Source organism: Sebastes umbrosus, chromosome 24 (genome assembly GCF_015220745.1).
Source record: "Sebastes umbrosus isolate fSebUmb1 chromosome 24, fSebUmb1.pri, whole genome shotgun sequence".
NCBI classification, from domain to species: domain Eukaryota; kingdom Metazoa; phylum Chordata; class Actinopteri; order Perciformes; family Sebastidae; genus Sebastes; species Sebastes umbrosus.
Window position 1 is genome coordinate 9,225,172 of NC_051292.1, and position 23,361 is coordinate 9,248,532.

The 23,361-nt window shown below is 44.5% G+C and overlaps 1 protein-coding gene across 1 annotated transcript in view; it reads left to right on the top strand.

Moving 5' to 3' along the window:
* Positions 1-23,361, top strand: part of pard3ba (par-3 family cell polarity regulator beta a) — a 136,432-nt gene that overhangs the window by 99,809 nt on the left and 13,262 nt on the right. The window contains 3 exon segments of the mRNA XM_037762380.1: positions 3,298-3,396; positions 3,518-3,808; positions 10,511-10,622. Coding sequence (XP_037618308.1) covers positions 3,298-3,396; positions 3,518-3,808; positions 10,511-10,622 — 502 coding nt within the window.

Genomic DNA, 23,361 nt, shown 5'->3' on the forward strand with positions numbered 1-23,361 from the left:
GGAGAAGAGGCCGCCGTCACGCTGTTTAGTCTGCGGAGATGACATGTTTAGTCTGTGGCTGCAAAAATCTAATGCAGATAGATAAGTTTGTGTAGTAGAGTGAGCTCTCCCTCCTTATTTGGAGGGCTAATTGCACAGGTCAGGTTGGTGACATCAGCACACTGGCTATCTGTGATCTCCGTGTTGCATATAGAGCCTCATTAGAGCGCGGCTAACTGGGCGCACGCACGCCGCCTCTCCTACGGTAATGAGAATGACAGTAGCTGCAGTAATTACACTCCGCCGCTTTGCTTTGCAGCGAGTTTAAGGGTGCGGTAGTCATCGTCTATGATGACTTATGAATCTTAACATAGGAGCTACTATATCATCAATAAACGTTATGTGTAGTGACAAATACTAGCAGGAACTCTCATTCCCAGAGTTCAATGCAAACTGAGCAGTCCGGCGTCGTCTCTGAGGCTCGCAGAGGTGACGGCGGGGCGACGGCGGGAGTCGGCGGGCTAATGATGACAGCGACACACTAATAATGGTTCCCAGTAGCTCCCGTGACAGCGGGGAGTGTATTAAATGGGACACCGGAGCAGCCCGACTCACCCGGACCCCCCACCTCCCCCCTAATGAGAGTTTGATGGAGTGGTTGTGTAGGTAGATAATGCTAAGTTAATGAGATGTCCTATTCCGTGAGACTGTTTGCAGTTCCCTACAGAGCTCCCGCGTGTGCGGTGATGTATGTCGCTGTCTGCTCGAGTGTGTGCGGCCGCTTCTTACCTGCGTTTGTGAGCAGTATATTGCTTTCTAAATTCGGTTTTATAGAGCTGTTTTTGTGTCCGTGTGCATTTTGGTTACCTCCGCTTCTGCGTACAGTATATTTCTTTTTATTTATCCGGCAGCACTCGACAGGAAATTAACTGTCAGATTTTCTGAAAGAGTGACAGAGCAGAAACTATCCCAAGAAGAGACAGAATTAATAAAGGAAACAAAGGACAGAGGAGCAAGTAATGAAAAAAGAAACAGGCCGAGAGAGAGAGAGGAAAGCAATGAGACGCCGTTAACAAACTCACAGCGGTGGGAAAAGACGGGAGTTTTCGGCGATGAAGAAGGGATGCGATAATGGGAGAGCGGGGGATAGCCACCTCCCTCATGGCAGGTACATGTCTCTAATTGGGAGTCCCGCACCCATTCTGCATCCCCCCCCTTCTCTTTCCCTTCCATCTTCTTCCCAGACAATGCGGTGAGAAAAGAGGCTTTCCTAATTAATGCAGATATAATGATGGGTCCAACTGTGGACCTCTGCCCCCTTTGAATGTTGATTAAGGTGCTCTGCATGTGTGTGTGTGTGTGTGTGTGTGTGTGTAGGCGGGGTGAATCTATCAAGCAGCTATAAGCCAGATAAATCTGGGATTTTTGGATAATCACATATTTACGTGTAATATAATTATTGATGCGTACTAAAGATGAATAGCGCTGATATTTTCTTTTTATATAATACTGGATTCTATATGCCGCTTATCAGTGAGGTAATTGGGAGTCTGTTTTTGGCTTCTGCATAATGTGGGAGTGCTTAGAAAATTAAAATAGTTCCGAGAGAGAAAAAACGAGGCTGCGGCAGCGCCCACACTGCCGCAGCCTTCTGTGGATCTCTAGGAAGTGAGGTGGAAATACATTACAGCAATAAGCAGCTAAGAATTTGGGCTATTTTGCTTTTATAATATTTCTTTTTTTCAGACTAGTGGAAATAAAAACATCCAAAATACACATTTAGGTGTTTATTTGACTACTTTTAGATAGATTTCTCCTAAATTCACCAAAAGTTAGCATTAAATAATGCCTCATTTGCATATTTAAACATAAAACTTCAATCGTCTTAATGTGAGTAATCAACTGGGGAAGTTTCATGGTGATATCTATTAGTGAAATTCGTTACCCTATTCACCTGTAGAGTCTCCCTTTAAAGGGGCACTGTTGAGCATCATACAGAAGTGATGAAGACCATGAATGTTTAGGAGCTTGCATGAGGTCACAGAGGCTCCTAAACATAGGACATAAAAACATAAAGTGACTGTTAACTGTATGAAAAGAAGATAATTTGCCTCTGTGTCTTCTTCACAGTAAAACCATAAGCGATGTGAACATGCGCTTTGCTGTTGGCAGCGTTAAAACACACCGGTATCAGTGAAGCGAGCAGATTAGCTAAAAAAAAACAACACTAATTGGTTTGCAGGATGGTGGCGGGCCAACCGTGGCGTCCCCCGGTCCAGGTCTCACTGCGGCTCCGATGCCGCACACGCCGCCTCTCGGCCGGGGCCGACGGGGTTGCCATTCAGGCCACGTATCTGCCTGTAGCAGCCGCGAGAAGTGGCTCGCCGTTAATGAGATAAACACAGACATTAGATTGGCTCAGCAGGAGCTCGGAAGGGAAAGGAGAAGAGGGTGAGACGGAGGAGGGTGAGAAAAGACGATGCGAAGGAGAGATAGAAGAATATGAAATATTTAGAGTGGTTAATTTCTTGAAAGTGTGAAGTAGAGCTTCATTATAACTGGAACAGAGGTGCCTGTAAAAACGAGAGAACAAGAGCTCCAGAATGATAACGATGATGATGGTCATTATGGCGGAGTGGATATGAAAAACATAGCACGCTGTGGTGTAACAGCTATTTTATTGGACGAAATGTTAAAATATTCATGCTCCATATGCTGCGTGGCAACTATAGCCCCCTTTTTCATATCCCCACACTCACACTGTGGATTGCCTGCTGTGACATTATAACCATATCTATCACGAAGCAGTCTTTTTTCCAGCCACTAATGAACGCACAGGAGTGAGAATGAGTTTTCGCCGAGCGGTGTGCACGTATGTGTGTGTCAACATTTGGAGATGTGATGCAAGGTGTGTGTTTGTGTGCGAGTTAAAGAGGCTCTTTCATCAACTCGTGCGAGCTCTGTTGCCGGAGTGAAGTTTATTGTTTCATCATAAAAGTCCCCAAAAAGATTCCCATTAAGGCGCACAAACCATGCCTTCAAAATAAAAGCACATTTATTTGGCGGTATTATCTACCTGAGGTTTTAAAGGTGTTATTGATAACATTTTTATGCAGACAAATAATTTTTTTTAAAAACGGATAAATGGCGGAGATTGACGTTAAGTGGCTGGCCACCACTTGTTGTGATGTGAATGCAATGGAACGGAGAGAATGCAACATCTAGTGGCTGAATGTTATCAGTTGCACCTTTTAAGATTATAAAGTGGTCGTTTAATACTCACCTTGTTGCGTCTGTGTGTCTTTTTGTGTTGTCCAGGTTCGGTAAGAAGAAAGACGACAAGAGCAAAGATGCCGCCAAAGCCTCCAAAAGCAAACTGGAGGCGCTGAGTGAAGAGGAGCAACCGGAAAGAGGAAGGTAGGAACCACACCTGGGTGGAAGACGTCTCTGTGTTGGTTCGTCACAGTGTCTGAGTGATGAATGCATGTATTTGTATTCCCCCCCCCAATGTGTAACTCCTCCCCTCCCGTCCCGACAGCTACGACCCTCGTTACGCCGAGATCCACTCAGGCAACGTCACCCCGGACACGGTCTCCTTCCCCGACGTGGAGGACGACGACAGCGACCCCAACTACGCTCGCATCAACAACTTCCGCCAGCCGCCGTCGCCCCAGTCGTACGCCAGCCGCACTCCCTCCCCCGCGGCGCTGACGGGGGGGCCTAACCCGCTCCGGGCCTCCGCCGAGGAGCTGGACGGGCTGTACGCCAAGGTCAACAAGTCCCGACCGCCGCCTGCTCTACAGAACCAGCATCAGCCACAAGCAGACAGGTGAGGGACAGGAGGGAGGGGCTTGATCATTGTAATACACAAGTGTTTGTTTTTAAATGCAGCATTTGCATCTGTAGAGATACATAAAGTTGTGTTGTGTGTGTGTGTGCACACACAAGGTCACGGGCCAGGGCTTGACCGATGCAGTATTTGCATTCACGCGCTGCCAAGCCAGAAAATGCATAAAACATGAATGCATGCTTACACTGTAGTAACACCCTCATATATGCACCCACACACTTCTACAGTAACGCCATGCATGATTTATGTAACTCTTCTGTTGTGATCATTTTGACCTCTGTAAATCTTTAGATTCTCTAAAAACAATTTTCTGATGACTTTTAAAGAATGAAAATAACAAAATAATAAGTACACTGCAACACCATTGTCATGCTAATTAGCCCACTCTCATTTTACCTTTCATTCTCAGGAAAGGAAACTGAATAATTCGCCCCTCTGATGTGAATCTCTGGCATAAACTAATATTCAACAGTTTTTATTCATTCATTCAGTATTGCTTTCTCTTAGTACTCTCCATTTCTCTCTCCTTTTCTAACTCAATGAAGGCCCATTTAGACACAACACGACAACGGCACGACTACACTCCAATCCAATGTTTGAATGTCAAGCCAGCACACTTTACAGGCCACCAGCTGTATCCTTGTCTGTTCACGCTTGGCACTATAATGTGTCGGGGCAGATGCAACCACCAGTTTCCAGCTCTTGATACAGATATGAACTAGGGGTGTAAGAAAATATCGATACACATGAGTATCGCGATATTATGTTGTGCGAATATTGATTTTACCGGCCGGTATTCAGTCTTTCCGAGGTTGTAGCGGTCTCAGTGTGAAGGTACTGGCAGCATTTGAAACTATTAAACCTCAGAAATCCATTGGTACCAACGATGTCATACTAGCTTTTCGCGAAGGAGGCTAAATAGCCCTAGTATGAACGAGAGTAAAATGTATTATTTATTGTAATATGGGGATGTCGGAGCAGTTAATGCTCGCAGAAAGACTCCGCTTATCAGAGTTGTTATTCCTCTCCTATTATGTATTATTACTGCTGAAGTTTTGAGTATAACTTGGAGCCATTTTTGTGTGCGACAGAGAGAAAAAAAGAAGAAAATCTAGAGAGGATTGTAATGCAAATGTATCATTTCCCGTCTGAAATAATACAGGCCACATTAAAACTTCCCTCAGCTTAAACTCTCTGACAGAAATGACTATTGACTTGCAAATCAAACAGTAAGCCCCAGACACCCAATCTCATCCAGAAGAAAGAGAGGATACAAAGAGAGATAGAGGGAGAGAGAGAGAGAGTGGGGTTGGACATGGAGAGGAGACAGATGGGGAATGGAAAGAAGTGACAGACGGAGGGACGGACAGAAAGCGAGGGGGAAAGAGTGCAGCAGGAGAAGGAGAGAGAGAAACCGAGTAGATTGGAGAGGGGAGAAGAAGTGACAGAGGAGAGGATGCAGACAAAAGAGGAGGAGGGATAATTAGCCACAGTCTAGCAGCCTGACAGATCTGTTAGACCACTTTAGCTCTCATCCACTAGTGGTGGGTACTTCATTACCAGCCTGTTTTCTCCCTCACTTTTTCTCTCCGTGGCTCTCCTACACTCTCAGTGTCACTTGTCCATTCCCTGTTTTGCTCATAACGTATATTAGATAGTCGTTTGCATTAGCACGATGGATGAGGAGCCTGCGTTGGATTGTTAACCCTCCATGTGTCTCCAGAGACGAACGTAAAATGTCTAATAATGTCGTTAAAGGGGCTGCAGAAACTCAAATTCAACTAAATTATGGGCGCCAAAAACGGTGTTTAAATACAGTAGCTGGCCATGTTGGATGACCTTAGATGTATTCCATGGTCACATCCCCTGGCTATTTCCATCCGCCACCTGCGGCTTGGACGAGGGGGGCGCTCATTCACAAAAAAGTCGGCCACATCTGTTAAAACACACACAGCCTCGCCGTGAGGTCGGAACCACACACACATGGTCAGAAAATAGAAACACAGCCACCCACCTGTAATATTTCTTCTGCGAGGAAAACCCGGTGTAACCTAGCAACAATGCTGTGTGTGGTCCGACACAGTTTTCTACCACTGCACTAAAATCATAGGTGTGAGCTTACTTACTTACTGTGTGACTGAAGTTTAAACATTTCACCACACAAAGCATACACATGTTTTATTGTTACCAAGGGAACAACATATCTCTCATCTGTTTTAATGACATCATTACACACGTGGGACATCCTTAAAGCTAATGTTTTCGGAGGTAAACGTGCCTCCGCGTCCATGTTTGCATAGTTTTTGCCCGCTCCTCCCCTCCCCATCCCGTCCTGTCAAGGCCCCCTTGACAGAGTACTCCGCCGCTGTCTCCCTAATTTACCGTCGGACATTTTCATTAGGGCCTTCAATGGCAGGTGTGCGCCGCGATGGGCGTCACATTTGATTAGCGCCGCGCTAGAGGCTGACCTGTGGAGAAAAAAGGTTAGCTATGCTTGTCAAATTTTATTAGCCAGGAAGGCGCTCTTTGTAGCCGGAGAGCAAGAAAACGAGGGGGGGAAGACGAAGATGAAAAGAGGACAAAAGCTGAGTAAAGACTGGAGATGTTGCAAACCATTGTGCTAAGAAAAAGGAAGAAGGAAGACACATCAGTGAGAGCACATTTCCACCACGTGGCGTGAGGAATGCGTGTTTACCTGACACCGCGACAAAGTCCAAATCACTCCAGACAGGCTTGACTAATTGCTGAAGCATGTTTTTTGAAAGAAGCTACAAGGTCTTTTGGCTGTAGATTAGTTGGCTTGCCTTTACAAGTCCTGAATAGTGTTGGTTTACTCTCCTATAGAGAGGAACATTATATAAGGAGACTTCCCATTAAGGCTCACTATTTCTGTTTTTTTCGCGCACAGAAAATGCATCCTCTTGTTTTCTGCTGTGGATTTAGTTGTCAGGCAACACCTGCCTTGAGGAAGAGCTCAAAGAGACAAGAATGCGTTGTTCCCCCCTGAAAACAACACATCATTAGTGTCGACTGCATATTAAGCCGGTGTCTCCTCCGCCTTTTAAAGTCCTCTTTTTATTGGAGCTCTATCTGAGCAATTTCCTTTTTTTTTTTTGCATTCAAGCAGCTTTTTTTCTTTTGTTCTCGGTCAGTTTCCGCGGAAGGACAGTTACCGGAAGCTAGTGTTAGATTAATCAAGTTCATTTTTTTATGGCCGGCGCGCTTAACAGAACACATGATGAGTAATGTGTCTGTGAAACTCCACTGAGTTGCTGTCCGACTACCACAATAAGAAAGCAAACATTGACCGTGCACTTTGATGTACGCTTACCTCCCAGCAACGCAGGCAGCAAAAGAATAAACCCGCCTGCCTGAGCTATTTTCTCCCCCAAGTGTGTTGTGTTTAAATCAGCTGGCCGCAGCAACAAGAAGTCGCCAAACCAGCCGGCGGCGGCGCACACTTCCTAATTAGCCTGCCCCCTCACTGGCTAACACCACAGGATGGTTGCTTTTCCTCACACACACTCTTTTTTTTCCTCGCACTCTGCTTTCAGACGGTTTTGTTCCCGCTCCAGTTCCCCCCCTGCTCTCCCTTTCACTCTCCTCCAAGTTTTTCGTCTTTTTTTGTGTGTTTGCTGTTTGGTTTTCTGCTCTCATTCTGTCTTCTGATGCGTCTTTCATTTCCTGCTCCCGTGTCTCATCCTCCTTCATCTCCATCTCCATCCTCCTCCAGCTTTCTCTCTCCTCTCGGCGCGCTCTCAGATCAACCTGCGTAGTCAGATACTCTGAAATATGGATGAAATGTGATACACGTCTGACTTAAGCGGTTGCAATTTCTGCAGCAAAATAAGATTTTATTGATGTATTGATTGGTTTGCGGTCTATTTACATGTCAGACACTCGGACTGATGGCCTCAAGACAACAGGAACTTAAAGGTTAATTCTAGTTTTTCTCTCACATCACACTGCCCTATTGAGAAAATCATGAAAGCTTGGATGTGTTGTGTTTATGCAACTGGCCTCGGGTTAGCGTCGCAGACAGGCAATCAGCAGCAGTTATTAGCTGCTGATGACAACAGGGGAGCCTACCTGTCTCCCTCCGAACACACACACACACATATAGGACAGGACAAATGTGTCTGCACATGTATCCCTCCTCTGTCGCTGTTTGGAAAGCAGCCGGCTGGATTGTCAACCCGTCAAACTGCTACTCAACAAGCCTCACCGCTACCACCCCCCCTCTAATGTTTTATCCAGAATCAGCCTCCGTCTTCAGCTATTAATATGATAATATTTGGCGTTGTCAGTGATGGAGGCCGCGGCATAATGAGATAATTACAGTGTTGTTTCATCGAGAGAGCGACACGCACGCTCAATCAAAATGGCAGGCCTAATTACGGGCCCAGGGATTGGCTAATGGGTTCGGTAGAAGAGTCGCGGCGCGGTGGAAAAACAACTCGCATGCATTCTCTTGAGGGGTCCGTGTGTTTTGTTTGTGCGATGGAGAAGAGGGCCTGGTGGGCGGCACGGGGGTGAGTAAGAGTAATAAAAAGCAAAGTCATAAGTGAATAAATAAATAATACAAGAGATTAAGTGTGAATATCTTAACAGCAAGGTTGGACGCAGGGGGGAAACGGAGATTAGTATTGATTAGCTGTGTGTTGAAACCAACCATTAAACCAGTCCTCAAGAAGCAGCAATTAGCACAGATATCCGTCTTTATAAAGAAAAAAGCATGGTGTTTCAGAGCAGCATGGAAACTTTTGGAAAGCGAGATGGAATTTTGTGTAGAACAGTGGTTCCCAACCTGGGGTCCGGGCCCCCCTTAAGGGGGCGCCAAAGAGCACGGGGGGGTGCGCCAGGATTTGTCTGCTCTGAGGTTTTCAAAATTGGATTTGCTCATGTGAAATCATGACAACACACTTACTGGATAATTTACACAAAAGTCTGTATATAAAACTACTTAAAAGCATATTTTTTGCTACTTAGTAGCAAAATCTTACTAAATATTCTGCTTTAATCCATATATGTTGGTGTTTAGCCTTTCAAAAAACAACAGTCCTTCAGCTTGCCACACACAAAGGGAGTCCCGCACCTATATTAACGGGGCGGCCTAGCATTAATCTAACAGCACCGTAAATTACATGACATTAACCACAATAAAAAAATATATATTTTGTCTCTAACACTATTATAGTAAATTAACTAAGTCATATTATGTCTCTGCATTCACCTGGCGAATTCGTCAAGGCGTCATCACTTTATTTATGTAGACGAAACTGATGAGTTCTATTCATTAAAGAAAGTTGATTTTTAATAAAAAAAATAAAAAAATGTAATACACTTTGTTGAAACTGAGGATTTTGTTGGAGGATGTTGGCGGGACTGAGCTCTTTTTATATACAAGTAGGGGGGGCTTCAATGAAAATAGGTTGGGAACCACTTTGCACAGAAGTGTGCATGACTCAGCCTTCTGTCCCCGCTGAGTTGCATTAAATCAGGATATGTATATACACTCTGTCACAGTGTGTCCCACATACTGAATTACAAGGATTAACTGCACACAGAAAACACACACTTTTCTACATTCCTGAGGTTCACACACAAACACACACACACACACACACACATGCCGAGCCTCAGATTTTCTAATTAAAGGCAGGGTCACAAGAGAGACTTAAACATGTAAGCTATGTACTTCACTAATGAACCTCTCTATCTGCTCCCGCTCTCTCTCTCTCTCCTTCGCTCCGGTTTCGGTCAATATCTGCCTGGGGGTCGGACCATTAGAATGTACAGCACAACGCCCGCTTGATGCAGGCGCTGTGGGTGTTTACGTGTCGGACAAAGGCCTGTTTCGGGTGTTTGAGTTTTTTTACGGATGCAGAGGAAAGGTGGAACTTTTTTTATCCCCCCCCTACATTGAATATTTTTATACAGCGTTTATCTCCCGAGGACGAAATAGCAAACGAACAGCATATCAGTGTCAATATGAGATTTCCAATGCAGCCAGTAAACACAGATAAACGACAGCGCCGTGTCGTACTTTGGTAGCACATCCTGAAGGATTGTGCTCACTCAGGCGCGCCATTTGTGTCTGTTTATGTGTCTGTACTCTCCGGTGTGTGTGTGTAGCTTATCTAGCATTGAGGTCCAGTGAGCATGATGATGTTTCTCTTTAAGTTTTGTCCCCATTCTGTCCAGAGTTCTTATCTATTCACTCCTTTTTATTGTTTTGGGTTTGCTGTTATTCTTCTTTTTCACCTTTTAGGTCACTTTCTTTTTTCCCACTTTGGTTTTCTCTGTCAGCTGCTGAAAGTTCAGTTCAGGCACTGATGTCTTCTCAGAAGGCAGTGCTTTGTGGATATTATCTGTCTGCCTGTCAGTCTCCCTGTGCTGTCAAGGGTTGTCACTGCACAGCAAAAGGAAATACAGGTGGATTTAAGAAAGGATGAAGCTGAATGTACCATGTTCCACCTGGCTTTTTTCTTCCTTTTTAATTCACAGCTGCAGTGAAAATTAAACCGTTTATCATGGAATTAGGATTTCCATCATGGCTTTAAAGGCAAATTTCAAAACTGTTCCTACCTTGTCTACCTAAATCTTTGAGTTTAAGGTTTTAGCCTCTCACCAAACACTCTATCCAGCATTATTTACACCTCCCTCTCTGTCTCTCCGCAGTGATCAGCGTCTCCAGGGGCTGCGTCGGGAGTACCAGCAGGCTCGAGCTGCTCCAGGCTACGACGAGTTAGACTCTGCACGCCGCAGAGCCCTGGAACACGACCCAAACCGGGTGAGTAGGGGTGGGAATCACCAGAGGCCCCATGGTACGATATTATCATGATACTTATGTCACGATACGATCTTATTGCATGCCTGTGTGCGTGTATAGCTAGAAATGGCAGTTTTTAGTACAAGTAAAGTTTACAGTGAGAGCTTTTCTTGCCATAAACATCCATCCAAAGGCCATGTTCTACAGCGAGACACACACTGGACGCCAGTTTGAGAGATTGAAATGTTAAATGAGGGAGTATCTGTGTCTCCAGAGCTCTCCAGTGTTCCTGCGAGCCCAGCCTGTTTTCCCCTGTGCCGCTCTCAGGCTATTTTCAGCTCTCTTGTTAACATTTTGAGGTGCTGTGTGCCACCGAGGCGGCGCCCGCTTTCTCCTCCTCATTTAGTTTATGGAGAGATCTATTAGACCGGTGACATTTCCATCCACCCTGTCTTTTAGCTCTACACCACAGCTTTCTCTCTTCTCCTATTGCTCTCCTTCTCTCTGGTGTTATTGTCCTCGTTCTCTCTCTTTTCTTATTTTGGCAAGGACAACAATGGTTCTGAAATCTCTCACTGTAGTTGCCTCTGCTAACCAAGCCGCACTGCTAAATGTCCCTGAACCTGTATTGATCCAGCCTGAGGAATCATATCATTTACCTCCACACACTCCTGAACTCCGCATGGAAATCGATAGCCATTTATCAGGCATTTTAAAATGGGGATTTTTTTAATAGCGAGCGCAAGGATGCAGAAAATCACACTTTGATCCGAATCAGAATCTGGCCGTGGCGAGCTAGAGAGGAGCAGAGGTATCTGGGAGATATGGGATGGATTTACTGACAGCATCACCTGACACAACCTGCATCCCCGCCGCGCTCGTTTCCTCGCTTTATTGTGTTTATTGAGCAATGAAGCTCTGCGAACCAGTCTTCATTAAGCAGACGCACACCACGGCTGCTTTCTTTGAGGGCCCAAAGGGCTTCATCACTCATTACGCAGCCCTGTGCAGTGTTTGTTTTGCCATCGGTTTGGTCCGTCAGTACCGAAAACTCTGATGCAATTAAAGCGCTGCAAGCGTGAGGTGCAACCTCTGATCTGATTTGTTATTTTTCACCCCCCGAAAAAAAAAAAAAAAAACGCCAGCGGTGTCCACGGTGGCAGCCAGCGGTGGGGTTCCTCCCCTGAGGAGCCCGATAATGAAACACCCCACTCACACGTGGCGAGAATAGAAACAGTAAAACACCCAGGAAGTAATAAAAAAAGGAAGATGATAATGGAATGTTGTATTGAAACACAACATGATTGCTGAAATATCACAGTGAAAGAATATTTTTAATCACACAACTTGAAATAAAGGGAGTTAGTAGACATGATGAAACAGATGTGTCCTCGGTGTGTGGATAGAAATAAACTAGAATAAGACATAATCGAGTGTTGGTGGTTGCTCGCCTTTAGGTGACGACAAAGTGGCGTTAACAATGTCCACACCTTTCATTACATTACTCCACTCGCATTTACCTATTTTCTCTCTCCGCATGGTGTGACAATAGCGTAAAAAGCAGACCACTTGAGCGCGGCGCTCGCTCGCTCGCTTCGGCCTTGTGCGATCAGCCTTTTAGCCGTCGCCGCCTCCACCACCAGCGTCGCGCTGCTCTTTTATGCTCAGCCATTTTCTGCAGCCTTGAATGGTTAAAAAGGTTTTTCCGAGCCCTCCGCACAAGGCCAGGAGCACCGCTCTGAGTGGTTTACGTGTGATTGAAAGAGAAGACAAGTGTGTGTGTGTGTGTGTGTGTCTCCGTTTGAGCTGCAGGATCCTGGGTAACACGCTAAACTAAGCTGACATAAACAAAAGGGCCCGGGATAAAAGACTGCGGTCGGGGTATCTATTCATGTCTCTGTTTACATGATCTGGAGGTGGAGTTGTCTGTGGCGAGCCACATTTAAGTGGAGCTAAATCTGATCTTCAAAGAGGACTTCATGTCCCTTCCTCATTTCTCCCCACTAACCCGTCTCCCTCCGTGTCCCTGTCTATCTATCCGTCTCTAATTTGACCCGTCCCCCCATGTTCCCCTGTCTGTGGATAGGTCACACTTGTAATTATGACAATCACCCTTGTCCCCTTCTCTCTCTCTGTCTATTTTCTCTATATGCTAATGATAGGCTCTCTGTAATGTCCTGATGGCCAATTAAGCCACAAAAGTGCACGAGCGCTTTCTCTTTATAGGCTTTCTTTGTTCTGGAAGAAGAGTCGGGAATAACTCTTGATATAGTTTTGAACTCAGTATGTCATTAACTGACTACAATAGCTGGATTATTCTATGTCACATTATATAAAGGGATACTGAGCAATGTAGCTTCTATAAAGTTTGTGATCTCTTGTGTCTTCTTTCTTTCTTTCCCTCTTTCTGTTGGCTTATTTGCCCCCTATTGGACATTATTGGAGTCCAATAATGCCTTATGATGATGCACTAACTGACCATCCCTTCTTCACCTCCACTCCCTTTTTATGTCTTTGTTTGCCGTAGTCCTGATTGCACGCCTGTGACATGTTTATTATAATGCAGATGCACTTTATGTGCATTTCAGCTGACCGTGCACAACACGTGACTCCACAGTGAACCAGAGTCTGTGTAACAAAGACTAGGAGAAACACACACACACACACACACGCGCACATGAAGTCGTGCATCTTATCTTCAACTCATTACCCCGCGAGTCGTAAACAACGGTGGCAGCACATGTGACACCTTAATGAACACGGAAGTCGCCGAGAAACCTCACGCGCGGCTACACACTCCTCGTCATTATAAAAAAAACACACAGAGAGACACTCGCGCGAGTCCAGATACGACTTGTCATCCGTCGCGCAGCTGTTTTTTGTACTTCCCTCTAATGTCGCGTGTGCGCGGACATCCATCACCTTGATGATATTTTAATGTCACATCCTCGGGCTGTCTCAATCTCTCCCCCCCTCTCGCACTTTTTTCTTCTCTCTCTCTCTCTCTCTCTCCCTCCCTCCCACACGTCGGCCATCACTTCATAAATAAACCCCCACATCATTAAGTAAACACGCACCAGCCTGTCACGGTGATAGATGGCCTACACACACTCGCAGGCGCACACACACGCATACAGACGCTAGTGTGGGGCGCTTTATGCCCACAGGCCTCGATGGGTTTTGCGCCCACGGTCGTAATGAATGCACACGTATGTGAGTGTTAGGAATAAAGATATTACCAGCAGCAGATATTGATATTTAGTTTTGTTTACTGGGCAGATTCGTGGACTCCCACTGTGCCCCAGTGACTGGCCACCACTGCTTTCCACCTGACAAGTGCCTCCTCTTACCACACACCTAGCTCTCTCTCTGTCTCACTCACCTGGAGACACACAGAGCACGCGGTGTAATGGATGTGCTGGCAGGATAGTCCCGCTGTGTGCCTACTGTTGGGGAAGCTGCCACAAAAAAAAAAAAATGCTGTAGCCCAGCAGAAAGCTGCTTATAAAGACAAGAGGGGGGGGGACCCAAGGGAGAGAGGAATGAGAGGATACGAGGGGAAGCAGGGAAGGGGAGTGGCAGCGAGGCAGCCAGTCAGAAAGTGAGAGGGGGAAACAGAGAACATGTGTGTTTATGAGAAACATGACAAAGCAATATAACAGAGTCAGAGCAAATAAGATTTAAAGAGGGCGGCGCCTCGGGGGGAAGATGGGAGCTAGCACATCTAGCAGGGGGGAGTCGGACTGGCACGAGGAGGAGACAGATGGGACACATGGAGGCATTGACATGAACGACTGAAGGAATGGAGCGTGGGTGGAAGAGGAAGACGTGACGGGTTTCAGGTCGATGAGGCTGAAGCGAGCGTGGGGTGTCGTTGAACATGACATCTGGCTTTTGTCTTTAGTGTGAAAGGTTACAATCAGGATTCATTCACGGGACAAATGACTCTATAGTAAAGGGTATTTATCGGATCCAGCTCTGATCGGCAGTGATGGAAAGATGACACCTGGCGTGATGCTATGTAACGCACGTTGAAGTGAATATAAAATACATAAAATCAACAGGTATTTGGACGAATATTATAATTTATTAATGTACAAAACTTCTCCTCAAAGCCACCAGACTCCAGTCAGACAACAGTGATTTTATCTCGCCGATCATCGAAAAACACTCAACAGAATGAAACTCGACAGAAACAAAATAAAACTTTCCACTGTTCCAACGATCACCAACCTCTGGTTTGGTCGAAATGAACTCTTAATTCATCGACTTAGATATGAAAAGAAACAGCCGTTATATGCGCTCCTCAATATAGATGACAGAACCTGCCAAATCAAAAATAAATTAATCCATAAATATGCCATTAACAGTAGTAAAAATAATATTGAAAATAAATGTAGTCATTAATTAATTGAACACATTAAACTGTGACATAAATTGATATTTCTTTGTTTTAGTTACCTTTCTATTAATTCCCTTATTTATTTACTCCGTGTAATTTCCACTTTTATTTATTTTTGTATTTATTTTTGCATTTATTTTGTATTTATGTATTTATTTTATAGAGCATTGTATGATAATAAATTAAAAAAATAAATGAATACTTAAAAACTAAATAATAAAATATTAAAATACATAATTAAATAAAAGTGGAAATTAAACAGAAGAGTAAATAAATAAGGGAATTAATACAAAGGTAAATAAAAAAAAAGGCTAAATAAAACAGAAATATAAAATTATGTCACATTTTATCAATTAATTAATGACTACATTTCATTTTAATATGATTTTTGCTACTTTTAATGGCATATTTATTTATTGAGTCATTCATTTAATTATTAATTTATTTTTTACTTGGCAGGTTCCGTCCTCCACTGTTCTAACAATTACCAACTCTGGTTTGGTCAAACTAAACCCTTAATTCACCAAGTTAGATATGAAAAGAAACAGCCGTTACTGTATATGTGCTCCTCAAAGCTACCAGACTCCATTGACAAAAACAGTAATTTTACCTCGCTGATCGTCGTAAAACACACTTCATTCAAACTCAACATAAACAAAATAATAAAAAAAAGTAACCACCACAATATTTTCACTGTTTCCTAACCGTGTTTTCTGACGCATTCGTGACATCGAACACGACACGCTGCTCGTCTACAGGCAATGGAAAAGGAGTCTGTCGTCTATGTTTTCCCATGTTTAATAAAACCTCCATATACGTGCTAATTTTGGTTGGGAAAAGGGCATTAGAAACTTTTTTTTTTTAGATAAACTGTTAAAAATGTTGATTTCTAAAAGAAGATGAATTGGAGAAAGAGAGCGTGGGCGGCTGGGATGCTAGTGTGTGCATATGGAGGAAAGTGAGGGAGCGAGAGCAGCTGGTCCGGGGGTGTTTCTCTGAAGGAGGCTGCACTAATGTTAGTCTAATGTTAGTGTTAATCAGGTTAGCATATGCCCTGCGTGTGTGTGTGTGTGTGTGTGTGTATGGATGTGTGTGTGTGCGATTTGAGTTTTATACTGATGCACCTGCCATATTTTAATGAGGAAAGAGAAGAAGGATGACTGGGCTGTAGCACACACCATCACTCAACATCTCTCTCTCTGTCTCACTTCATTCCTGTCTCACACACAAGCCCCATGGGAAAAGCTGCATTTGAGGCATCCAAGCACTCCAAAGCAACATACATACACACTACATATAAATGAGCGTGACCACAAACTAACACACACACAAGTATGAGCTCTCACACACATTTTTATAACTTAGACTTTTTAAGAGGTAACATACCACAAACACATAAAAACACACAATCCACAATCAAACCATTGAAAAGCAACATGTGCGCACACACACGCACACACTCCGTCGCCATCAAAGGGGCTGCAAACCTCAGCTTTTGGCCAGACCTCAGCTCTGTTTCCAGAGTTCATTTCTCTGTAGGAGGCTCCAGCCAAATCCATGCTGGCAGCTCACACACACACACACACACACACACAAACGAAATCTCGTAATTCAGTAATTACAAGAAATGCAGCCTCCTGATCCTCCAGCAGCAGCGGCAGTTGAAGCCTGTATGTGCCAATCAAAGGCCGCCCGTCGGTCCTCTGCTCTCTGGACCGGGCCTCGCTGCTATTCTGGCCCGTGTAATTACAACAGGCCCCACCACAAGTTAGTGTTGGGATCATACACCCCGGAATAACCCCGAACGAGCTACTGGAAAATGATAGAGGAGGAATAAGGCAGGAGGTAGAGCTCAATGTTAGTGAGGTGATAATTATAAAATGAAAGTAGTGCTGCAAAGATAGTTCCTCTTTTACAAGCCATTTAGTCCAATATTCAGCCTTGCAAGATAATTTCAGCTTGAGGTATTTTGCCAGCGAGGTGAGATTAATCCGTGTTTTGCATTGCAAATGTAATTGTTTCCGGCACTAATACCTTCCAGAAATGAGACACGTTGGGCCTCGTGCAGCAACTTTCCCTTAAATTTCTCCCATATTGTCTCTTCATTTTCTGTTAAGAGGGGAAAAAAAATAACAGAAGTCAACTCCAGATGCACCAAACCTTCTTAAACCATCCTGAAAAACACAACAGTATAACAGGTGGCTATATTCATTATCTGGATTTGATGCTTCATGATTATTCTGCACATAAATTCGCTTTTGAAACAAGTAAAATTGCCCAAAACCGTGTGTGTTTTGATTGTTTGCAGATAAGAGAGTAGAGACCAAGAGGCATTTTTGGCCTCCTATATTGTTTTTACATCATCTGTTCTTTAGCCGCCGGCTGTCGCCTCGTTGTTTGATTGGCGCACACAGGACCACTTCCTCTTTGGCTCTCTCAAAGACTCAAGACTCTGGGCACAAGCTGAACTCTTGCTCGCACTCCTGGGAAACGAGACAAGAGTGAACATCTCATTCCGCCGTTATGTTTCTACCCGTCGCTATCAAGAGTTTTCACACACACACACGTCTCGCACCTTTTTCTCTTCGCAAAGTCACAATGAGCGATTCCGTCCACGGACTCTCCTCCTCTCTGTCCTTGTCTCCTCAGCTCATCCCCGAGGCTCAACACACTCCTCGCTCCTCTCTTTTTGTTTTAAGTCACTTCATTCCAATGCTGCACAGCAACCGGGTGATGGGTTTTTATTATTTTCTCCCTGCCTCCTCTCCCTCCTCCACATCTGGGCCGACAGAGGCCTACAGGGACTTATTTGGTGTCTGTCTTTATCCCCACAGCTTGTCTCTGGCCTACGGGCAAACTGCAGAGTGTGATCTGTCTGCGAGTTGATAGAAATCTCCCATTCTGCTCCTCACTCGCGCATCGCTCTCACTTCAAAGCTCGTCACCAGGCTGTGTTTGAGTTGAAGACGGGGAGGTTCAGTAGGGTCCTGAGCGTCTCTTTGCTGAGGTCACACTGTGACATCTTACCGAAAAGAAAAGGAATTCATGCTCTAAATCATTTTACTCAGATAGATACACAAAGGGCGTTTTGTCGTAGTAACATTGTCAAGCTCTAATCCGTTTTTACCACACATTAATATCATATTCTTCATACAAGAATGTTGTGGAAAGAAATCTGTTTTACATTTTTTTGCACCTTCACAGTTACTCCCCTTTACTTTTTTACACTTTCAAGCACGAGTGAAAAATGTAATTCACCTTTAACTACTAAAAATAGCTGCCTAAATGTGAGACAAAATTCAATTCAATACCATTTGTACTGAAGAAGACTTGAAACTAGCGATTGAGACCATAAACTCATGTTTACAATGTTTACTGAGGTAATAAATCAAGTGAGAAGTAGGCTCATTTTCTCATAGACTTCTATACAATCGGACTTCTTTTTGCAACCAGAGGAGTCGCCCCCTGCTGGCTGTTAGACAGAATGCAGGTTTAAGGCACTTCCTCATTGGCTTCACTTTCCAGACCCGAAGGTTGCCGCCTGATTTCAACAGATGGAGGACTACAGTGCTTCAGATAGATAAACCGCTGCAGGTGAATTCTAGGGTGAACTGACCCTTTAAAAACCAACAGAGCTCACTCTGGAGAGTCTGGAGTTGCATCAAAGTACCTGAAGGTCAAACGCATCAACCTCACGACATTTGCAGCAGGCCATTGGAGGGCGTGAGGAGCTGGATTGCCTCATCAAAGCCTCCATCGCTGGCGGTGGTGGTGTCAACTCCCACATCCACAAATCTGTTACTGTAAGAAAAGGAAAGGACTGAAGAACACATGACTCGACAGAAGCTGTTGCGTCGCGGCTTGTGTGTGTGCATCACGGCTCACACAAACACATCACCGCTTGGTAAAAAGTAAACCGAACAAAACTCTCACGCGCCCTGCGACGCACCTTTCGGGGGCATCGTAACCTGGAGAGGGAAGAACGAAGCCAGCCGTACACACACATGCACACACAGTCGCCAGGGGTATTCGGATGTTATTTCAGCGAGCAGTGGGGAGGCAAACAAACCCCGCAGAAAGGGGGGAGAGGAACAGGGACATGGCTCCAGTAAATAAACAACACCCCATGGCCACTGCCACGGCCACACACACACACACACCGACACACACATGGAACAGGTTTAATGTTGATTACAGCTTCGTGTGGCGACGAAAAGCCCACACGTGCAGCTTTTTCTCTGAAGTTTAAAGTCGCTGATTTGTTTTGACAGTTTAATTAACATGAAACTTAATATTCTGTTTACAATCAGAATAACACAATAAGCGCTTTATGGGCCCATTCCATGTTTTGACATCCCGAAAGAGTGATATAAATCATCCAGTTACAAAATGTTTGTGGCTAATAGCCACTTAAACAAATCAAATACTCTCTTGGGTTGCCAAACATGTTTTTTTTCTCAGCGTCTGTTTGTCCACTTGGAGCCAGTGACATCATTACATTTCCGGGATGAGTGTAAAACATTCTTTTGAATGCGCCAGGCAAATGTATTCGGACAGATGAAGCAGTCTGCTTGGAGACGTAGCAAACGACGGAAGTAAGCAAGAGCGTGGTGAACTCTTATTTATATAATAAGCAAACCAGTCTTCTCCCACTACCTGTTACATCCTCACATGGGAAGATTAAAGCACAAAAAAAACGTCCAGTCGAAGTCCGAACCCAACTGTATGCAAATGTTCTAAGGTCAAGAGTTGAGGCCCAAACAAACACTAACAATGAAGACAATTACCAGCAGATTGGCCTATTACCAAAATAGACTGCATTCCAGTCTGAGTGTGTGTAACCTTTGGTCCCGGTGTATGTGTGTGTGTGTGTACCATCTGCTGCTAACGAGCTCAGAGTGAGCAGGGTCCAGGTGTGGGAGTGTTTAGTGTACACTGGGGGGTAAGTGAGCCTCCTGTTTGACACACACACACACACACTCACAGAGCCTCCTAATACAGCGTAATCTCGTGTGCCAACGGCTTAGCGCGAAAGAGGTGCTTTGACCTTTTCGAGATCTGGTTGGTTATTAGTTGGTAACTATGCCAACGAGACAATTTTACATTGCAAATTTTGAATTTTGTTAAGAAACTTTCGATTAGAGAAAGAGTCAGGCCAGAGGGACGAACACAGAGAATCCTCTTTTTTTCTTTTGCTGTTTTCCGGCTAAAACTACATCCAGCAGTTCAAACTGAAAAAGCTGTTTAAAGGGATGGTTCTGGTGTTTTGAAGTGTAAGAGGTACTTATCCATAGACAGTGTATTACCTACAGTAGATGACGGTCGACACGCCCCCAGTTTAGAGAGATTTCAATTTTCAAAAACGACTAAATTACTTCTTCTTCCTTGCAAATAAGTGACATTAAAAAAGATCTAATAACCCTGGAGGTATTTTTACAGCATGTTACATTACGTAAACATGCAGGTTTATGTGTGAGTGAGTGTCTGCATATATATTGGTGTAGTAATCCATACTCTTAACTGTCAACAACAAGTGGCAGCAGTAGTTAGACTCTGTGAGCTCTGTTTTGTTTTTCGTCCTCCTACTCACATGCCAAATCTCCCTCTCTGTCTTATCTGTTCCTTCTCCTCTCACGGGGGAGTCAGCAGAAACTCATCACAGTGATTTTTTAGGGAGGGGGGGGAGGATGGATATTGGGTGGGTTCCGCCTCGCCGTGCCAGTCGTTACACAGGGCGTGGGGGGTAAGCGTTGCCAACAGGAGGTGGGCACGGGGCGCCAGGCAGAGGCTCCACACTGAGACACATGCTTAATTAGCAGCCAAGATGGGTGGAGGGAGGAAGAAAAAGGATGGATGGATGGATGGAAGAGGAATAGATGGCAGTACAGGAGGCTAATTATGCCGTTTGGCACGAGGCGGCGCAGGAAAAGCGGTTTGGAAAAAAGGCAAATCTGAGCATCTCAGTCACAGGATGAAAGCCCCGCTCAGGCATTGTGTCAAAGCACTTGGACTCTCATTGGAGCTTTCATTGTATATACGAGCATCGCACATTTACAGCAAAGCCAAAAGTGCTCCAAGAAATTCATTTCCTGAGCTCTCTCCGGCAATACTTTCTGATGAATGCGACAGCTGTGCTGCTAGAGTTGATTGCTGTGTGTGTGTGTGTGTGTGAGTTGCAATGCGTATCATCTGGCACTGTCAAAGCACGGCTTTCTAATTTGGAAAAACGGAAAAGTGACTTTCGGCTCATTCACACTCACACGCTGCGCCAGAGCGTTTGTCAGCTGCCGAATTGCGGCAGTGACTCGACACAATCGTGCACTTTGTAAGAAAGATTTGTTCCTGATATGTTAAAGCTCATTTTGCTTTCCCTGAAGTATTAAAAGCAGCCTGCTGATTGCAAAGTTCGGGTGTAGATTACACACATTCAAACGCGGTGAAGTCCAAGATTAACAAAGTCTTTCAGCTTTTTCAATTTTCCCCACATGACACACTGAAATAGGAAAATTCCCTATTGTGTGTGTGTTGTGGTTCTGGCATGGAGTCCGGAGAGAATCTGGCTACTGTCTGCACAAGACATTAACTTTTCCACTGATAACCACTTACACATGCCACATATACATACACAGCACTGTGTGTGATGTCACCCGGTTCAGGATGAGGACGCGAACTTGCGCGAGGAATTGCGAAAGTGCGTGTCATCGCAGCCCGCCGGAGCTGTGAGGCTTTTTGTTCGCTGACCGCCTCCTCACAAGTCTGACTGCTCGCATTTCTCTAACCTGGATGAATTTCATATTGCTGTTTTACCAGTTGCCATGGTGAGACTGAGACTTGTTTTGTGTGTTTGTTTACTTGCATGTGTGTGTGTGTGTGTGTGTGTGTATTTCAAGGCACATCATCTGGCAGTAAAGCCGGCTGTCTAATTTGGGGAAATGGGCTTCCGCATGGAAAGCATCCATATGACATCCATCATATGTGTGTGTGCGTGTTAGTTAATAAGCGAATCAAGCAGACCTATGGCTGCAGGCGGTTATGTTAATACAATCAATGGACAAAGAATTTAGTCCAAACACACGTTTCCTCCCCTCCTCATCATCATCATCATCTGAAGATGTATTACGTTCAGCACACACACACAGAAGGTCTTCCACCTGAGTCCCAGGTCCTTGCTGAGCCTAATGTCCCCCCCTTTACCTCACATTATGCATTCTCTTTGCATAATGTTACTACCTAAACGCACCGCCATCTAAAGATGGAGCGTCCCGACATCATATTAAACCCGCACGCGCTACCACAATATTAACATATACACACACACAAGCCACTTTAATGGAGCTTGCCCCAGCCTTTGCGTCTGATGTGCTTTCACTTCCTGGCTCCCATTCAGAGACATTAGAGCTCCATGCTAATGATATCTGGTAATGCGCCGCCGCATTGACATGCGGAATGAGTTTGAACTCATACATACAAAACACAGTGATATAGACTGGAGTGTGTGTGGGATCAAACATATCTCTGTTTACCTCCTTTAGATTTCTGTGTGTGTCTGTCAGACCTGTGATTGCTTATGTATGTACACACATGTCAGTTCTTGTATGTGCGACTGCTTCGGTGCTGCGGTGGTGTGTTTGACCAGCGTGCATGTTAACGCGACAGCGGGTGTATGCTGTGTTTGACCGGTGAAATGTCCTCTGAGTAAACAGCCTGTGTTTGTATGTGGAAACTCCGAGCCCAGAACCCAGAGTACAGATAATTGAAACTGTATGCTCTCTCTCTCTCTCTCATCTCTGTTTAAAACCCCTGTGTATTGTTGTAACCTTACACCACTTGCGCAACAAAAATTTGACACATCTTTTTCTCAACATGTTCCAGCCTTCGATCCACACCGAGCCAAAGCTTTTCACACCAAAAAGAAAAGGATAACAACTCACTAAAACACTTTATGTAAGTCTCTGGAACACCATAAAATAATCCCTCGTTAGGTGTTTAGATGACGGCGGTTGAGAGTGTTAACAATCCAAAATCAAACCGTTCAATGAGCCCTTGTTCCCTGTATGGAAACATCTGCATTCGTTATGTTTCTCCACTCATTTATCCAGAGTTTTCCTTTAATTTGTCACCCGTTTTGAAAGGCTAAACGGCAACATAAATAAAGTGTAAAGTGAATGCAGATACATGTGATCTTTTTTACAACTTAATTTACTATAATAGTGTTAGAGCCTCCCTTTGTGTGCGTCAAGCAGTGAAAATGTTGTTTTTGAAAGGCTAAACACCAACAAATATGAATTGAAGCAGAATATTTTGTTCGATTTTGCTACTGAGTCGCAAAAAAATACATCTTTTTAAATAGTTTTATATA